The sequence below is a fragment of the Mus caroli genome, unplaced genomic scaffold (assembly GCF_978045245.1).
Source record: "Mus caroli unplaced genomic scaffold, Mus_caroli_1 scaffold_17, whole genome shotgun sequence".
Classification (NCBI taxonomy): domain Eukaryota; kingdom Metazoa; phylum Chordata; class Mammalia; order Rodentia; family Muridae; genus Mus; species Mus caroli.
The window spans coordinates 28727762-28744909 of record NW_028227272.1 but is presented as its reverse complement, the minus strand read 5'-3'; the positions used below and the strand labels follow the sequence as shown (position 1 = coordinate 28744909).

Below are 17148 nucleotides of genomic sequence, written 5' to 3'. Positions count from 1 at the left end.
ATGTCTTAATAATAATTAAAAAGTTCCCTTTCTCAACTCACAATGTAAACTTCTGAGGCAAAACCAAATGAATGGAGATAGAATGTAACAACATTTTTATCACTAGTGGTGATAGGTAGAGGGGCGAGGGAAACAGGAGAACAGGAGATTTGTGTGGCCGGAGGATAATATGAAGCAAGAGAAAAAAAAGGCAAGACACTCTGAAGAACTACAGATATTTCGATGTGAAGACTGTGTGTGGTATATCAAGAGTAACATTCCAGGGAACTAAAACAGACACAAACATTTACCGAGCGCCCAAGCACTTGGTATCTTGTAGATCTTTATAATTTGGTTTCCTTAGCATTCAGAATATGACTTCCTAAATGTTCCAGATAGTCCATGGAACTTGGCACATAATCTTAGTTTTGAACATAAATACTTCTAATAGACAAGTACTTAAAATAAATCTGTAAGTAAAATTTCTTTTCACTTGTAGCACAGTGTGTTTGGGAATCAGAGTAGTAATTTGAGATAAATAATTGAAATTTAATTTAGTAACAACCCCCAATTTGGTAAAGTATATTTTAAACCCAGTGAAAGGAAATTTAGATTAAAAGTTAAATCTTCCTATGAAATATTTTAAAAGTTCATTTCAGATAACATCAAAACAGGAGATCCTGCTATTTACAAACCACAGTACAAACTATATCCATAGTAAGTACATAGTATATGCTCAACAAATTATGACATGTCATTCATCTACTTTGCTCCCTACAACAACATGCAAATTCCTCTGGTGCTACAAAACTGTCAAGACTGAGTTATTATAAAAATGCACTCCTGTGTTAAATAAGGTACCGATCATGTCTTGAGTTCCTTCTCAGTTCCACTATATTTTATCATATAAAGCAGAAAATTATAACTAACAACTTGAACATATAAATTATACAACTCATCAGTTAGAAAAGTGCAATGTGACTCCTCTAGGAAAAACAGAAGTGAAAACCTCTGGCCTAAGATTTTCTACTTCCAGACTCAAAACACAAAGGTAATGAAAAGGCCAAGAGAAGCATTGGTTAAGAAGTTTGCAAGAGAAACGATCTCTTTCTTCAGCAGAGAGACACTACAGGGGCCAACTTTGGGGGAGAGTAATAATCATCAATGGTGTAATAGGGGTTACGATTTTAGTGTACAGGTTCCTGTATTCTAATCTGTCTTCTAACCTGCTTTCAATAGTTTTATGTGTGAACTATTGGTCTTTTCATGTATGTCCTTAAGATGAACATCAAATATATCAATATGTACATGCAACAGTAGTTTATTTATAAAACCATAAAGACTAGGGTATCTTTTTATTGTTATGAAAATATTATTTAATATTTATCTGTAACAACTAATAGCACTAACCTTTAATCTTTTCATCCTTTTATGATCAGAAGCAGGAAAAAAAGTGCTCAGAGCAGTCACTTTTTAATTTAAGAGTCAGTCATTGCCTTTCAGTAAGTTCTGGCTGGAAGGAACCCTGGTGACTATATATGTAATTTCATCTTAAGCATATAAGAAATGGGTAGGTTTTCTGACTTTAGGAGTTGATATTTTACTACCACAAAACATTGTGAGAAAACTCTAACCAAAACAAATAATCAGGTTGGCAGTTATATTTATATTTACTGTGCTGCTTCTAGTGAGTGAAAAAATAATCTTTAAAGGAAATTTATTTTTTAAAGGCCCAAAAGATCATATATGCATCTGTATACATATTAAGAATTACTGACATTAAAGGAAAAACCATTCTCAATTTGTTCTTAGACTATTTTTTACCCTTTTATTTTCACTAGTTGATTGATTTGCTGCTAAAATATATATTAAAATATTAATACTTCCTTTTGTCTTCTTTTATACCAAACCACAAGCATTCATTCAACTGTTTATTTTTGTCTCCTACATTCAATATTCATTTCCCCTTAAAGAAAGAATTTTATGGGACTTTTTAAAAATTGGGACTTTTTTGCTAGCATCTTTAAAATATGAATGTTTTAAAAATATTCCATGACTATGCAATTATACAAGTTTACTAATTCCAGATTATTCTTAGACAAGATGTACTTTTAAAATGGATAGTCATTAATATCTTGAATAAATAAATTTAACTAAGATAAATATATATTATATTAGCTAACTGTATTACATTTAACCTATTCTCAAAACATTAAAAATGAAAATATTTAAGCTACCTTTTGTTTCTTACTATGCCTCCCCAGGATTACCTACCAGCATACAAAAACTAAATAGGTGATTATCTTTTGCTCAAACATCATTCTTCATAACATTTAACACCATCTAAAAATAAGATGAGCATTAACTTGTATTTTAACTCACATGTTAATGACTTTACATTTTTAGAGAAGTCATTTAGTAGAATCTGAGACTGTTTGTTTAGTATTACATAACATAAGGGAAATGTTTTTCATTTCCCCTTCTGTGGTAAAGACCTGCATAGATGGACTAAAAACATAAAATTTCAGTGCCAAGATAACAACACAGTAGATTCATTTTTAATAATAAATCTGCATTAAGACATCGTAGCAAAGCAAATATGAACATAAATATACTGAAAATAATTTCAACAAGTGGCCTGTTACCTGGGTGGAGCTGGTGGCTACCGAGATGCAGTCAATAAAGCTGTGTCTTCGAGTGAAGAAAGCAACTATCTGCTGCCAGCGGGAAGGCTCTGGCTCGGCTTGCAGTTCATCTGACGAGCCCTTTTTTGCCCAGTGTTTCTGCTTAGGGCCTACTGAGCCATGGCTAGAGCTAGCATTGCCTCCTCGACTGGCGCGAGAGTACAGAAGTGTGTTGTTTCCGAAAATGTAATTCATCTCTGCAGCCCTGCAGGTGGTTGCCAAGCAGTCTTACTTCTCTACCAGCTGCTGAGTGGTGAATGATCGGTGAAAACTGCAGCTACAATTACAGCAGCATCACTTGTAGATCAGGGAAATAAAAATCTTGAGAAATGATGCTCATTTTCTCTGCAGTTTCTTCCTATGACCGAGCCTGTATCTTCCTTCTGTACCTGTTAGCTGTATGGTGGCTGAGTTTATTTTTGCAGACAGAAAAAGACGACATAAGGTGGATTTCTTTCTCGTGATTATTTTTTCACCAGCGTCTGCAGGAACCAAAAGCTGTTCTTTTGTTAGCTGATAACTAGACCCGGACTGAAATCCAGGAAGTGAGGTCGATTAGCAGGTAAAGAAGGAGGTTATAAACACTGGGCTACCAAGACCCTTTGGGGGATGACTGATTTAACGCACTGGGTGGAGAAAGCCCGGGTTACTAAGTTTCCATCAGCGTAGTGTAAAATCCAATGGCATCTTCACTGCTTACATAAATTATAAATATGAACTGAATTTTAAATATAAGGCTTCTTTCTGCTAACAGCTTTGATCTCATTAAAAGAATATTTGCTATTCATAAATTTTGACATTGCAATGAATCTTACATTATTTAGCATTGGTTTTCAAATTGTTTGAAGATACCATGTATTGAATTCTGAAGATCTAATGTTAGGGAAATTTGTTTATAATCTAGCAAAATCATTTTACATAGTGTATTAATTTCTAATTTTTAACTACTGAGTCTAGAACAGATTAATCAGTAAAATACATAAATGGCCACTGGAACTTTTATGATAAAAAGAACTGTTAAGGAGTAATACGCACTGTCTTCTGGCATATAATAATCATTAAAGTTATAAGATTGTGAGTTTATAATGTGCAAAAGAGCACCAATAATTCCTTTCATTATGAAACACTGTATAAATACTACTCTGGCTCATGAAGTAATGCTGCTTGATTTCTAAATTAATAAGCATTTAAAAAAAATCAATGATTTTTTTTTTGCTGTGTTTTTTTTTTTTTTTTCATTATAGTAGTTAACCTCAGAATTGCCTGGTGTTTACTATAAAATCTCTAAAGGACTCAGTGTATGTGTATAAGCCACACATCTGCAAGTGACCAGGGAGGCCAGAGAGGGCCTCATATTATCAGGTCCCTTGGAGCTGGAGTTACAGGTGTTTGGAAACTGGTTGTTATGGTTGCTTAAACTAACTCAACTCAGGTCCTCTGGAGGAATTAACTTGTTCCTAACCACTAAGACATCTCTCTAGCTCCCAGAATGCTAGTTAAAAAGCTCCCTAAGTAACTCTTAACATCCTCAAGTATAAGCCATGCTATGCTATATTAGTATATGTTACAATAGATGTCCACTGAGAACGTATACGTAAACAAAAGTGCTATTTGATAATAACTGAATCAATGTTCAGTCCTGTACGAATACAACACACACTCCAGGCCCAGTCACGAGTATTTTTCAGATGTGGACAAAATCTTTCTTATGTCTGTTCTTCTAGGCAGGAATTAAATGTAACCTACTGGACATAGTATTACAAGCCACACCCTTGGGTCCATTGCAAATCTGGCTCAAGAAGAAAAGATGTCCATAGTATCTCACTGAAACCTTACCTAAGACATGTCCCCAAAGAGCAGAGAACCACATGGGATTCTCAGGAATAAGATGCCTTCCCAGAGAGATTAGAGTTTGGGGTTTATTTCCAGGGACCAGGAAACCAGCTTGCAAACTGTGGCTCTATTCTACTTATGTTCAGTAAAGGAATATATGAAAACATTAAAAGTTGATACAGACCTAAAAATCCTCTTTGAAGGAAAGAGTAAGACCTCCTGAAAGCTGGGCAGTGGTGGCGCACGCCTTTGATCCCAGCACTTGGGAGGCAGAGGCAGGCGGATTTCTGAGTTCGAGGCCAGCCTGGTCTACAAAGTGAGTTCCAGGACAGCCAGGGCTAACAGAGAGACCCTGTCTCGAAAAACAAAAAACCAAAAGAACAAGAAAAGACCTCCTGAAAAACAAAATGTTATTATGGTCCAAGTATTTAATAAAGAACTCATTAATATAGTTCATATAGATAGTATAGTCATTAGTTTGATTCCAAAATGTGTCCTGATCCATATATTCTGACAAAAAAAAAAATCCAACAAAACATAACAGTCTAGATTTGATACAGGCCTTGATATTCTGGATTATGACAAGGACACAATACAAATACTAAATGCAAACCTCCTTCCTCAAATGGCAAACAGTGCCAATACAGACACAAGAATAATCCTCAGTGTCCACGAACTCATCCCAGAAAGTCAAAGAGCTTAGGTACAGTTCAAAGTTGAGAGATCATTCCATTCCAAGTTTCCCTAAAGCACAACTAAATATGCTGTATGTCTATTCAATCTATTTACTACACAACGTCCAATTTCTCAAAAAAGCTACTCTATACAAACAAGTATCTTGTTACCCAAAGAACAAAAATCTATGATTCATATAGGTCATCGACTGCACAACAGTACACGCACACAAAACAATGTGCTTATCAACATCATAATTGGGTCAAGGATGTATTTTTGCTTTACAGTTGCCTTATTTATTCCACAAAAGAACTGAAAGATTAACCTCACTAAAACAAAATTTAAGTTCATTATAGAAAAACCTGGAAAGCTTGTCTGAAATAGTGAATAAAAAGTAAGATGCCACCTAAAGCAACCAACAAAAATAATTGCTCTTAACCTCTTAGGATACCCAGAAATTAACATTTTATACACTTTAACTTTTCCTTTAAATGTATCTATTCATATATTTGTGTGACTCTGTGTCTGCCATGTGTGCTAGTGCCTATGGAGGCCAGAAGAGAGAGCGTTGGGTCCCCTAGAGCTGGAATTACAGGTGGTTGTGTGTCACCTAACGTGGACACTGTGAACCAAACTCAAGTTCTCTGGAAAAGCACCAAGTGCTCCTACCTACTGAGCCATCTTCCCACTAGCATTCCACACTAGAATTCCAACCTCAGCAGCTAGAGAAAGCTTCATTTAGTAAAGCAAAACCCACATCCACATACATGCGATGGCTATTCTTGGTTGTCAACTTAACTGTATCTGAAATTAATTAAAGCCAAACTTCTAGGCACAAGTGTGAGAAATTTTTCTTGACTAAATCATTTGAAGTAGAAAGACCTACCTTATATGATGGCAGCCTATATAAAAACCATGGAAGAAGTAAGGTTTTAATCCTTGTCTGCTTGCTCTCACTTCTAACTGGCAAGTACATTCCTTCACTCTTAGGGCCTACTTCTTCAGGATTCTGATATGCACTTAAGACAAGCTGAGATACTGAGCCTTATGGACTGAATGACTACTGGATTCTTAGACTTTTTGTCAGGAGACAGCTATTGTTAGAACAGCTGGACCATAGCTTTGTAAGATATCTATCTATCTAAGACTTATATATAAGATATATGTCATATAATAAATATATATATATTCATTCTAGCAGTTCTGTTTCTCTAGAGAACTTAGACCAATACAATATACATGCATGTGCATGTATGTGCATGTGCATGGACACGCATATTGTTTCACTGTGTAGCCCTAGCTGAACTGGAACTCCAGGAAGACCTTGAACTCATAAAGAACTGCCTTCCTCTGCCCCTAGAATTAAAGTGCTGGGATTAAAGGTGTGCACTATACCCAGCAAAATATATATTTAATGGTCATTATGCAAAACTTGAATATCATAGGAATTCAAGTTAGGAATGTAATATGTATTTTATAATACAGAAAAATTAAACAGAAGTAAAGATAGTTCAAAAAATTACACAGAATAGGTCCTTGATTATTTACAAACATATTTCTAAACTTACAAATAAACCCAGAAGCCTTTAGGTATAATTCAATACCACATATTTAGTAATCTTATTGAACAAAGAATGCTATTTATTTAGAAAAATGAAAACACACACACACACACACACACACACACTGCTCTTTCATGTAAGTAAATTCATTCTGTATGTGCACCATCTAGTGGCCAAATTGTATACAAATTATATGGCCTTAGTTTTAGGCCATCCCAACAAGAAATGGAGAATGTGAAAAATTTTTCGCCGGGCGTGGTGGCGCACGCCTTTAATCCCAGCACTCGGGAGGCAGAGGCAGGCGGATTTCTGAGTTCGAGGCCAGCCTGGTCTACAGAGTGAGTGCCAGGACAGCCAGGGCTACACAGAGAAACCCTGTCTCGAAAAAACCAGGGAAAAAAAAAATTTTTTTTTCATCTGGAGGGATGGCTCAGTGGTCAAGAGCATGGACGATTCCTTCAGGAAATTCAAATTAGAGTCCCAGAGATCACATCTGGTAGTTTACGACCTGCCCATAACTCCAGCTCCTGGAGATCCTCTGGCTGGAGAGGGGTGTGTGCATTTGCGTGCATACATAGGTGTCTGTGTATGTGATGCACGCACAACCTGACACAAGTGCACATACATTTAAAATGAAAAATCTAATGTATATGCTCTATAGTGATAAAAATGAGTTAATTTCAAATTGCATATTTTTCACTTGAAACAGAAAGATTATATTCCTATAGCATTTAGTAAAAAGGATTACCTTTGATTCTAAACTTTCTTCTGTAAGAGAAACTATGTGACCATGACTCCCTTTAGCGATATTCTCACTCCTGCAGTGTGAGATGTATGAAAGTAGGAAATAAATCCAGTTTAGGGATCACCCTTCTTTATCTTCTTTTCAAGTTCCTTCTACCAAGACTTATACATATAGTTTAAACAAAACTTTCCTCACCATTACGGAAAGTTGTATGACTTCTTGTTTATCCATGTCATGACAATCTCCCATGTATATGGCAAATGCCCTCCTTTGTCACTTCACCTAACATTGGACCAGTTCTGAAGGCTGAATTTGTGTTTATTTTAATTTACTCTCTGACTATTTTCTTTAGGTCTTAACTCACTGTTTTTAAGAGTCCTGATAATATTGTTAACCCCCGAATTTATCTACTATGTCCTTTTTATTCTCATTGGGATCATTTCTTAGCATTCTATTCCTAAGTTCTTTATTGAGACTTTCCCCAACACCACTAGCCAGAAAGTATCCTTTCCAGTTTACTTCCAATCAGAGAAGCTTCTCTCTGCAATGATCTGTGGTGAATACAGAGTCCTGGCTGCTTACAGTGCTGAAAGCAAGGGATACTTGTGTGGTGGGCCCTCAGCAGGATGTCTACTTTTCATTCTTTTTGATGACTGCATTTTCATTGTGTGCGTGTGTGTGATGGCGCGTATGTGGAGGTCAGAGGACAACTTACAGAAGTTGGTTCTCTCCTTCCACCATATTGGTCCCAGGTATCAAACTTGGGTCATCAAGAATGGCAACAGCACCTTTATCCACTGAATCATCTTGGTGGCTCTAAAGAAGGTACTTATAACCCCTATCCAAGGTTCAGGGAACACTAAAGAAGAGGGCATGGAAAGAATGTAAGGGCTGGAAGATAGGGAAAAGGGATGTAAAAATACTATCTCCTGGACTATTGCAAACAGGAACTCACAGAAGCTATAGTTATCTGCACTGGGGCTGAATAAGGGTGGACTTGTCAATTTTCAGCCAAAACTGGAGGAGGGAATCATCAGGGCCCTACCCCTCCCTGATGAACTAATTAATTAGCTCCTGATAAATGAGGGGAATAAAATCACTGTCTTCACTTGTGTATCCACTGGTAATCCTGCTAGGTTCCACTGAGTAATTCTAAACCCTTGATAGGTCACAAAAAAATAAAAAGATACAAACATGGGAAAGGGACTTAGAAGAGAAAGATGCCAACAGGGGTTGGAGAAAAAGAGCAATCAGAATGCACTCTATACCTGTATGATACTGTCAAATAGTAAATCACATCCTGAGCTGTACAAACTCCTTAAAGATTTCACTTCATTACAACCACAATACTGTAAAGATAGAAAAGGCCCCTGCATTGGCTTTTTTCTTTAAAAGAGGTTGTTAATCTTAATTGAACATGCTATTTTATATAAGTTATACTTCACTGCTGAGCCCCTTATAACATTTATCCCTTTAGAATCTATCAATTTTTTTTTTTTTTCAAGACAGGGTCTCTCTGTGTAGCCCTGGCTGTCCTGGAACTCACTTTGTAGACCAGGCTGGCCTCGAACTCAGAAATCCACCTGCCTTGGCTTCCCAAGTGCTGGGATTAAAGGCGTGCGCCACTACGCCTGGCTAGAATCTATCAATTTTAAGTTGTATACATTTTTACTTTCTAATGAAAAGCTGAAGGAACTCAAATAATTTTACTTAATATTATTTTTATCTACTCTTACTCCTTTTATCCCCCAAACAAGTATTTTATAAGATAACCACCACAATAACCCACACACAGAAAGGAAAAGCAGAAGAAATCCCCCAAATTATTCTTAAATTGCAATTATAACAGAATGCACTGTGTCAAATATCAAAAACTTACTAAAATGTTATTATAATTTTTACTCACTAATCTGACCTCCAGGAATCTATCTTAAAGAAATGCCCCCATACATCATTTTTATAAATATTATTCAGTACATCTTTATTCACCCTAATAAAAGGAAACAGAAAGAATTCCTGCTTGACCAGAGGTCAAACAAGAAGTCCAGATAGGTCAGCCACCTGTGGACCTCCCCATTCTCTTGGTGGCCCTCACCCTGGTGCCCCTCCCCAATGCCCCTTCCTCAGGAGGTGTGTCCCAGCCTGCAACTTGGGCACATACCTCCTGCCTCAATCAGAGGCCCTGCCAGCTGTCAGAAGTCCAGCCTCCCACAGGCCACACCAACCAGAAGACCAAAGAGAAAACAGAAACCAAGGAATAAAATATCCATGCAACAAAAACAAACTCAGAAATTGACACCTAGACCTAAAATCACCCTAAACCAGTGCAAGAACACAACCGACAACAGCCAATGCAGTATGTCATCACAGAGCCCAGTTGTCTCACCACCTAAGGCCATGAATAGTCCAACATAGCTGAAAGACAAGAAAAAACAAACGGTTGAAGGGAACGAATAACACTGTTCAAGACTGAACATGGAGAACAGAATAATGAAAACACAAAGTGAGGGAATTCTAGAAATGAAAAAAAAATTCTAGGTAAGGGAACAGAAACTACAGAATAGAACAGACAGAAGAGAGAATCTCAGTCATTGAAGATACAATAGAAGAAATAAATACACCAGTCAAAGAAAATATTAAATCTGTAAGAATTCCTGACATAAAACATTCAGGAAATCTGGGACACTATGAAAAGACCAAACCTAAAAATACCAGGAATAGAAGAATTCCAGGTCAAAGGCCCAGAAAATATTTTCAACAAAATCATAGAAGAAAATTTCCCTAACCTAAATAAGGAGATGCCTATAAAGACACAAAAAGCATACAGAACACCAAATAGGCTGGAGAAAATAAAGTTCCCCTGCTACGTAATAATCAAAACACTAAACACACAGAACAAAGAAAGAATGTTAAAAGCTGCAAGGGAAAAAGAGCAAGAAACACAGAAAGGCAGATCTATTAGAATCATTCCTAACTTCTCAATGCAGACTCTAAAAGCCAGAAGGATCTGGACAAATGTTCTACAGACTCTAAAAGACTACATATGCCAGCCCAGACTACTACACCCAGGAAACTTTCAATCACCATAAATGTTCTGAGAAAACAAAAAAAGATTCCCTGGTGATGATGGGTAAAGAGACACCTTGTTGGTGCTGGTGTTCTTATATCAGTCAGGGGCAGAGCTGATGGCAATCCTTTGTTCATCCTAGCTTGATGCCTGGCTTGGTGGGCAAAGCTGTCTTATGCCTAGGACTAATAAAATGAAATAAAATCAAATCCAGACAGTACAGTACAAGAGGAGGAAGACAGAGACCTGAGGACCACCATGTCACCCAGACCGGCCCTCCAACACATGGCACAGGTGGGCCACAGACACCAGCTTGCTGCCACATCACGAAGCAAGGATGGAGGAGGACATCACCCAGGGGCCCACTAGCTGAGTGGCCAGCCTGCAGGGCTATACAAGTATGTGGTGGTCACATGGGAGGGTAAGAGAAGTGGAGCAGCTTGAACATTATGAAGAGAAATGAAACTGGAGACTCTAGAGTGGAGAGGAGTAGTCTGTAATAAGTGGGCAATCCTGCTACCTGGGGCCATGGTGAGGTCCTAGGCCACGATGACACTGAGTATCTGAGTCCATGGCTACATACAGACGCAGGGGGTTGGTGTTGATGTCCCTGGCTCATATTACCACTAAAGAACATGAGGGCATGAATGTGGGAGAGCTGACCCTGCCACTCCTCTGCTGTGGGGTGGCACAGGTGCAGAAGTGATGCCTCTACCTCTTCACACCTCTAGCAGTCAGGAAAGCTGTCCACAGGACCATGAGCTCAGGAGAACCATGTAGGAATCAGTTAAGTGGGTCAGCACAGCAGAGCTGACTCTGTTGAGTCAGAGTAGGAGCACAGGTGAATCAGCTCTGAGGGTGAGAGCTTGAGAGAACTGTCCTCAACACTGGTCTGCTGTGAGGTGGGAGGTGACATAGGTGCAGGGGTAAGTGTCTCTTCCTCCTCCTTGACAACTGTAGTAGCTGGGAGAGTGACTCTGGGGTCATGAGAGGGGAACAGTTAGCCCTGTCCCCTCACTGGCTGTAGCACTCAGAAGAGAGGGCACTGCCTAGGCAATACAATGGAGCTGACTCTGGAGGTGTGGGTGTGGGTGAGCTGGCCCCAAGGGCATGAGAGCAGGAGAGCTGACCCTGCCTCCTGCCAATGGTAGCATTAGGTAGTCTAGTTGGCAGGCTGACCAGCAGCTACCACCCAGGCCCAGATCTAGAGCTCTGAATTGGTCCTCCCCAAAATCTCTATCATTTACTAATGGTTGGGACAAATGAAAAGGCCATTTCTGCTGTTCCAAAGCTGCAGGATCGCCATGACACAGCGCAACAGGATAACCAGAAGTCTCAATGAGGATCCAATATTATCATGTCACAGATGCCAGAGATCTCGAATGAGATCAATGACTCACTGCAATGAACATCTGCAAGTGAAGATGTGTGGACAGAGGGATAGACTGTGGGGCACACTGTGACATACTATAGCTGTCATGATGAGATGTTTTCTATAAGCTGGGATTTTTGTTGTTGTTGATGTTTGTTTTATTGGGGGTGGCAATGCAAGGGCAAAGGGGGGATATGAAGGGACCGGTAGATGAGCAGGACTGGGGGGGTACATGGTGTGAAACTCAAAATGAATGAATAAAATGCTTTTTAAAAAGTATTCCATGATAAAGTAAAATTTAAACAATATGCATCTATAAATCCAGTCCTACAGAAGGGAGAAGAAAAACTTCAACCCAAGGAGTTAACCACACCCATGAGAACACAGGAAATCAATAATCTCACACCAGCAAAACTAAGAGCAGGGAAACATACACATATATCCACCACTCCCACCACTAAAATAACCAAATTAACTATCATTGGTCACTCATATCTCTTAATATCAATGGATTCAATTCCCCAATAAAAAGACACAGACTAACAATGAATGGGAAAACAGGATTCATCTTGCTACTGCATACAAGAAACACACCTCAACATCAAAGATTGACATTGCTTCACCAAAATGAATCAAGAGATGGGGAAAGAAGCTTCATACTCATCAAAGGAAAAATCCACCATGATGATGTTTCAATTCTTACCATGCTCCCAATGCAAAGAGCACCCATGTTTGTAAAAGAAACAAGAAAGCTTAAAACACACACTGGTTCTTACACACTGAGTGGGAGACTTCAATATCCCACTCCCACCCAATAGACAGATTGCCCAGACAAAAATTAAACAGAGAAATACTGAAGCTAAAGTTGTTATAAGTTAAATGGATCTAGCATATCTAAAGAACATTTCACCCAAACATGAAAGAATACCTTCTTCTCAGCACCCCATGGAACAAAGCAAGACTCAGCAGATACAAAAAAACTTAAATAACTCTCTGCATCCTATTAGACTACCACAGAATAAAACTGGATTTCAACAACAACAACAACATCTATAAACTCATAGAAACTAAACAACTCTCTATTGATTAACTCCTGGATAAGACAGAAATAAAGAAATTAAAGACTTTCTAGAATTCAATGAAAATGAAAACACAACATACCAACTGACACCAAGGAAATTCAAAGAGTCATTGGGTTATACTTTAAAAATCTGTATTACACAAAATTGGAAAAACTAAAATGGATTTTGATAGATATCACTTAAAAAGTTAAATCAAGATCCGAGAAGCAACTTAAATAATCTATAACCCCTAAGGAAATAGAAGCAGTCATTAAAAGTCTTCTAGCCAAAAAAAATCTCAGGGCCAGAAGATTTCAGCATATAATTCTATCAGACTTTCAAGGAAGGGCTAACACCAATACTCCTCAAATTACTTCCACAAAATAGAAACAGAAGGAATATAGCCAAACAAATTTTATGAGGCCACAATCACACCAATACCCAAACTACACAAGGATTCAACAACCAAAAAAAAAAAAAAAGAGAGAGAGAAAAATAACCAAGTTCCCTTATAAACAGGGATGCAATAAATAATAAAATACTCACAAGCTAAATTCAAGAAGATCATCACCATGACAAGAAGCCCTCATCCTCGAGACGGAGGGATGGCTCAACATAGGAAAACCAGTCAGTGTAAACACTACATAAACAAACTGAAGGAAGAAGAGCTGTAATCCCAGCAGCACTCAGAAGGCCAAGAAAGGAGGACTCAAGATCCCAAGTCAGTTTGAGTTCCAGAAAAAAGAAAATAAATGGCCCTTAAACAAATACTTAGAATAAACAAACAAAACCCATCTGCTTATAAACTGGTCCAAATGATACTCCATACAAAAACAAGCAAAAATCCTACCTGGGTAACTCACAAAACATGAAGCCTACCTGATGAGTATGCACATCCTAGCTCACTAATAGAAAGGAACATGTATATTCAAGTCATAATGAAATGTCATTTCAAAATCAAGAGAAAATTAACACCACCATGTATTTATGACCAATTAAAGCCTCAAATTTTGCTTTTGAAAGTGAAAATCATACAAATATTGTGAAGTAGTTTGGCACCATTTATCAAGAGGGCAAGTGTCTAGATGGTCTTTCCTGTTTTTTTGATCTAGCAATAACCTGAAAATAATTCAATACCAATTAAGAGAGAGAAAAATTGTGAATGCTTATAAAACAGAAAAATCTAGATTGTGAAATCAAATAATAAATTGTAGGACTATAATGTTACACAAAACTGCAAATTAAAGTTCAAAATACACAAAAGAATTCATTTATTGTAGTCTAAATACATAGTAGAATTTGAGACAAGGTAAACATTAAAACAAGATTATGACTGTTTATGAAGAGACACGACCAAGAAAATTCACATGTGAGATTTCAGAGATGCTAATCAAGTGTTTAAAAATGAATCCAAACACTGACAGCATGGGACTCTCAAGACTGTAAAGCCAAAGCCAACTCAAGAGGGGGACTTACAGGAGTGTAAACAATCATTTCTAAACAAAAGGAACATTATAGCAAAGGATTATAGAAATTAGAAATAATAACAAGTACATATGATCCTACCTTAATTGGTGAAATATGAGAATGAGAAACAAATCCATGGACATTCTCAATCTCTGACAGGTTCTTCTCTGAGACATGAACCAATTCTGGACCTAGCACCTCATTTGTGACTTGTGGGGAAATATGCTCTGGAGGAAGTACCTCTTCATCCTGATACCGGTATTTCTGTGAAGTAAAGAAAACTATTAAAAATGAAGAAACCCTAAAACCAAAGGAACATTAATTTTAAAAATGACTTCCATAACTATTCAAATATTAAAAATAAACAATGTGAAAGTATTTAGTATAGCTTAATACATAAAATTTGAGAAAAACAAGACTCCATTTTAAAGTCAAGATAAATGTTTCTTTTTTTAAAATTGCAATAGAAGCCTAAATATTAATTTGCCCATTTCTTTCTTATCCAACGCTACGTGAATATCTAAAAGGCAACTGTTTGAATGAAGTCAGCATGAAAATCTGCTTATTTAGCTAAATTGGTCTGGTTCCTTATTCAGTTAACTTGCATAAAAAAGAAAATAAACTAGTCAGCCATTTCAATTTGGAACTGAAAATTAGCTCAGCAGAAAATAGCATTTTCCTTTACCTAACAAAAGTAATCGTAATCATTTGTGTGTGCCTGGATGAATGGATGATGCATGTGCTTGCACACACACACACACACACACACACACACACACACACACCACACATTGGGGGTGGGGGGAGAAGGAGGGAGAGAGAAAGAAAGAAGCAGTTCACAACAGCCTTAAGCAGCCAACTTAGATATCCATCTACAAAGGAATGGGTAAAAGCAATGCACGCACATCCGCACGTAGAGAACTTTTACTATAAAGAAGTAAGTTCTGTTTATAGAAGAATGGATGCACCCGGAGATAATCATTAGGTGAATAAAGTCAGTCTCAAGAAGCATAAACAGTACATGTTTTATATCATTTGTGGGTTTTAGACTTCATGTAAATACATATATATATATACATACACATGGTATGAAAGCAGGGGACAAAGGTGACTAATGAAAGAAAGGATGTATAGGGGAGGATAGTGTTGTATGGGAGAAATACACTCCAATGTACATATACCTTTATGTTAACCAGTATCATTTTCAGTGTAAAAACAGCAGAGCAACGACAACAAAAAGAAATAGTGTTGACAAAGAACACAAATACTGGATTAATATAGGATAACGACTGGCCTGGCAAGATACTCCCCCCTCCTCGTCCAATAGTAATAATATGAATGTTATCAGCAGTAACCACTTTCTGACTGGATTTAAGGTTTGCTTAATGGGCTGGAGAAATGGTTCAGCAGTTAAGAGCACTGACTGCTCTTCCAGAGGTCCTGAGTTCAATTCCCAGCAACCACATGGTGGCTCACAACAATCTGTAATGGTATCCAAGGCCTCTCCTGGTGTGTCTGAAGAAAGTGACAGTGTACTTACATAAAATAAGTAAATCTTTAAAAAAATAAAAGTTGGCTTCACAAGATGGAGCCTATGCCTCATACCTGGACCAAAAACTTACCAGTGCCTAGGTCACAGTCTCTAGGGGAGAACCCAATACTATTATCATTCTAAGTGAACATAGTAATAAACCGCAAAGGTTAAATTCTTATCAGTATACACATATACTAGAGAGTCTCTTACCCTCTTCAGAGAAGGTTCTTTTTATAGTATGCATGTAGATATATAACTCAGTTAAGTGGAAGTAAAATCTAAATACTCATAGCATTTATGATACAAAGAAAGAAGCCAGATTTGTAACTTTAAAGGTGCTCCATAACTGGCCTGTACTTTTAGGAGAGATATATCCACAAGGACCCTGATTTTAGGGTGGTTAAAAAAACAAAAAAAACCCTTTTTTTGAAAGTACCTATTAATAGATTCTCCCTGCCCTCGCCAAAAGGCCTTAGTAAACTCATCACAAGAAATTCTATATAAGTTAAATTAGGTTAAAAAAAAATTAGGAAAGGTTTTAGATACAAATTATTGGACTAAAAAAAGCATGTTTTAAAATTGGATATTTATGTAATACAAAAAAGTCATATATGTACATAAGTAAAACTATAAATACACAGTAAAACAGTATATGCATTGAATAAGCATAAAGATGTGTGTATTCATACCCATGAATGTAGACTAAAGGAATTAACAATAACAAATAAATTAGTTCATTCAGTCTGGTCTTCAGTCGAGCTGAGGTTTTGAACCCTGGTAGAACCCGATGGGTGGTAATTCCCATGTACATGGGACGGAAGGCGTACCCTCCTGTCTCCTGGACCTGTGGCTCCTATTGAAGTTACCATCCCCACAGTCCCCACAGGAGAGGCTCGTGGCTAGCAGTCATGTACACAGCCACAGCTTCCCAAGCTTCTGACCTTCAGGCTAGACTTCTAGTTACCTAGCAACAGCAAGATAACAAGGCCATTATAAGAGGGGCTGCTTGGCCCCACCTCACTCTCTCCCTCTTACTCTCTAAGCTTTTACTTCTAAGCTTTCACCTTTCTTATTCTCTAACTCTCTTTCTCTCTTTCCCTTCCCCCTTTCTCCTCTTGGCTATGGCCGGTCTCTCTCGCTTTCCACCTTTTCTCTTTCCCCTTGCCTTT

The 17148-nt window shown here is 37.6% G+C and overlaps 1 protein-coding gene, 1 long non-coding RNA gene and 1 other non-coding gene across 25 annotated transcripts in view; 2 read left to right on the top strand and 1 right to left on the bottom strand.

Moving 5' to 3' along the window:
- Positions 1-17148, bottom strand: part of Dlg1 (discs large MAGUK scaffold protein 1) — a 201106-nt gene that overhangs the window by 108269 nt on the left and 75689 nt on the right. For 16 of the 22 annotated variants that reach the window (XM_029470482.2, XM_029470484.2, XM_021185184.3 and 13 more), the window contains one exon: positions 14545-14709. In XM_029470482.2, the coding sequence (XP_029326342.1) occupies positions 14545-14709 (165 nt within the window). Of the gene's footprint in view, positions 1-2624; positions 3374-14544; positions 14710-17148 lie in introns of those variants that run through there. The other 6 variants (XM_029470494.2, XM_029470495.2, XM_029470492.2 and 3 more) reach the window with 5 other exon arrangements.
- Positions 1-17148, top strand: part of LOC110311709 (uncharacterized) — a 61856-nt gene that overhangs the window by 7918 nt on the left and 36790 nt on the right. The window lies entirely within an intron of this gene.
- Positions 10591-10737, top strand: LOC115029621 (small nucleolar RNA SNORA48). Its single transcript, XR_003835188.1, has one exon. It is a non-coding gene; the product is annotated as a small nucleolar RNA SNORA48 (small nucleolar RNA).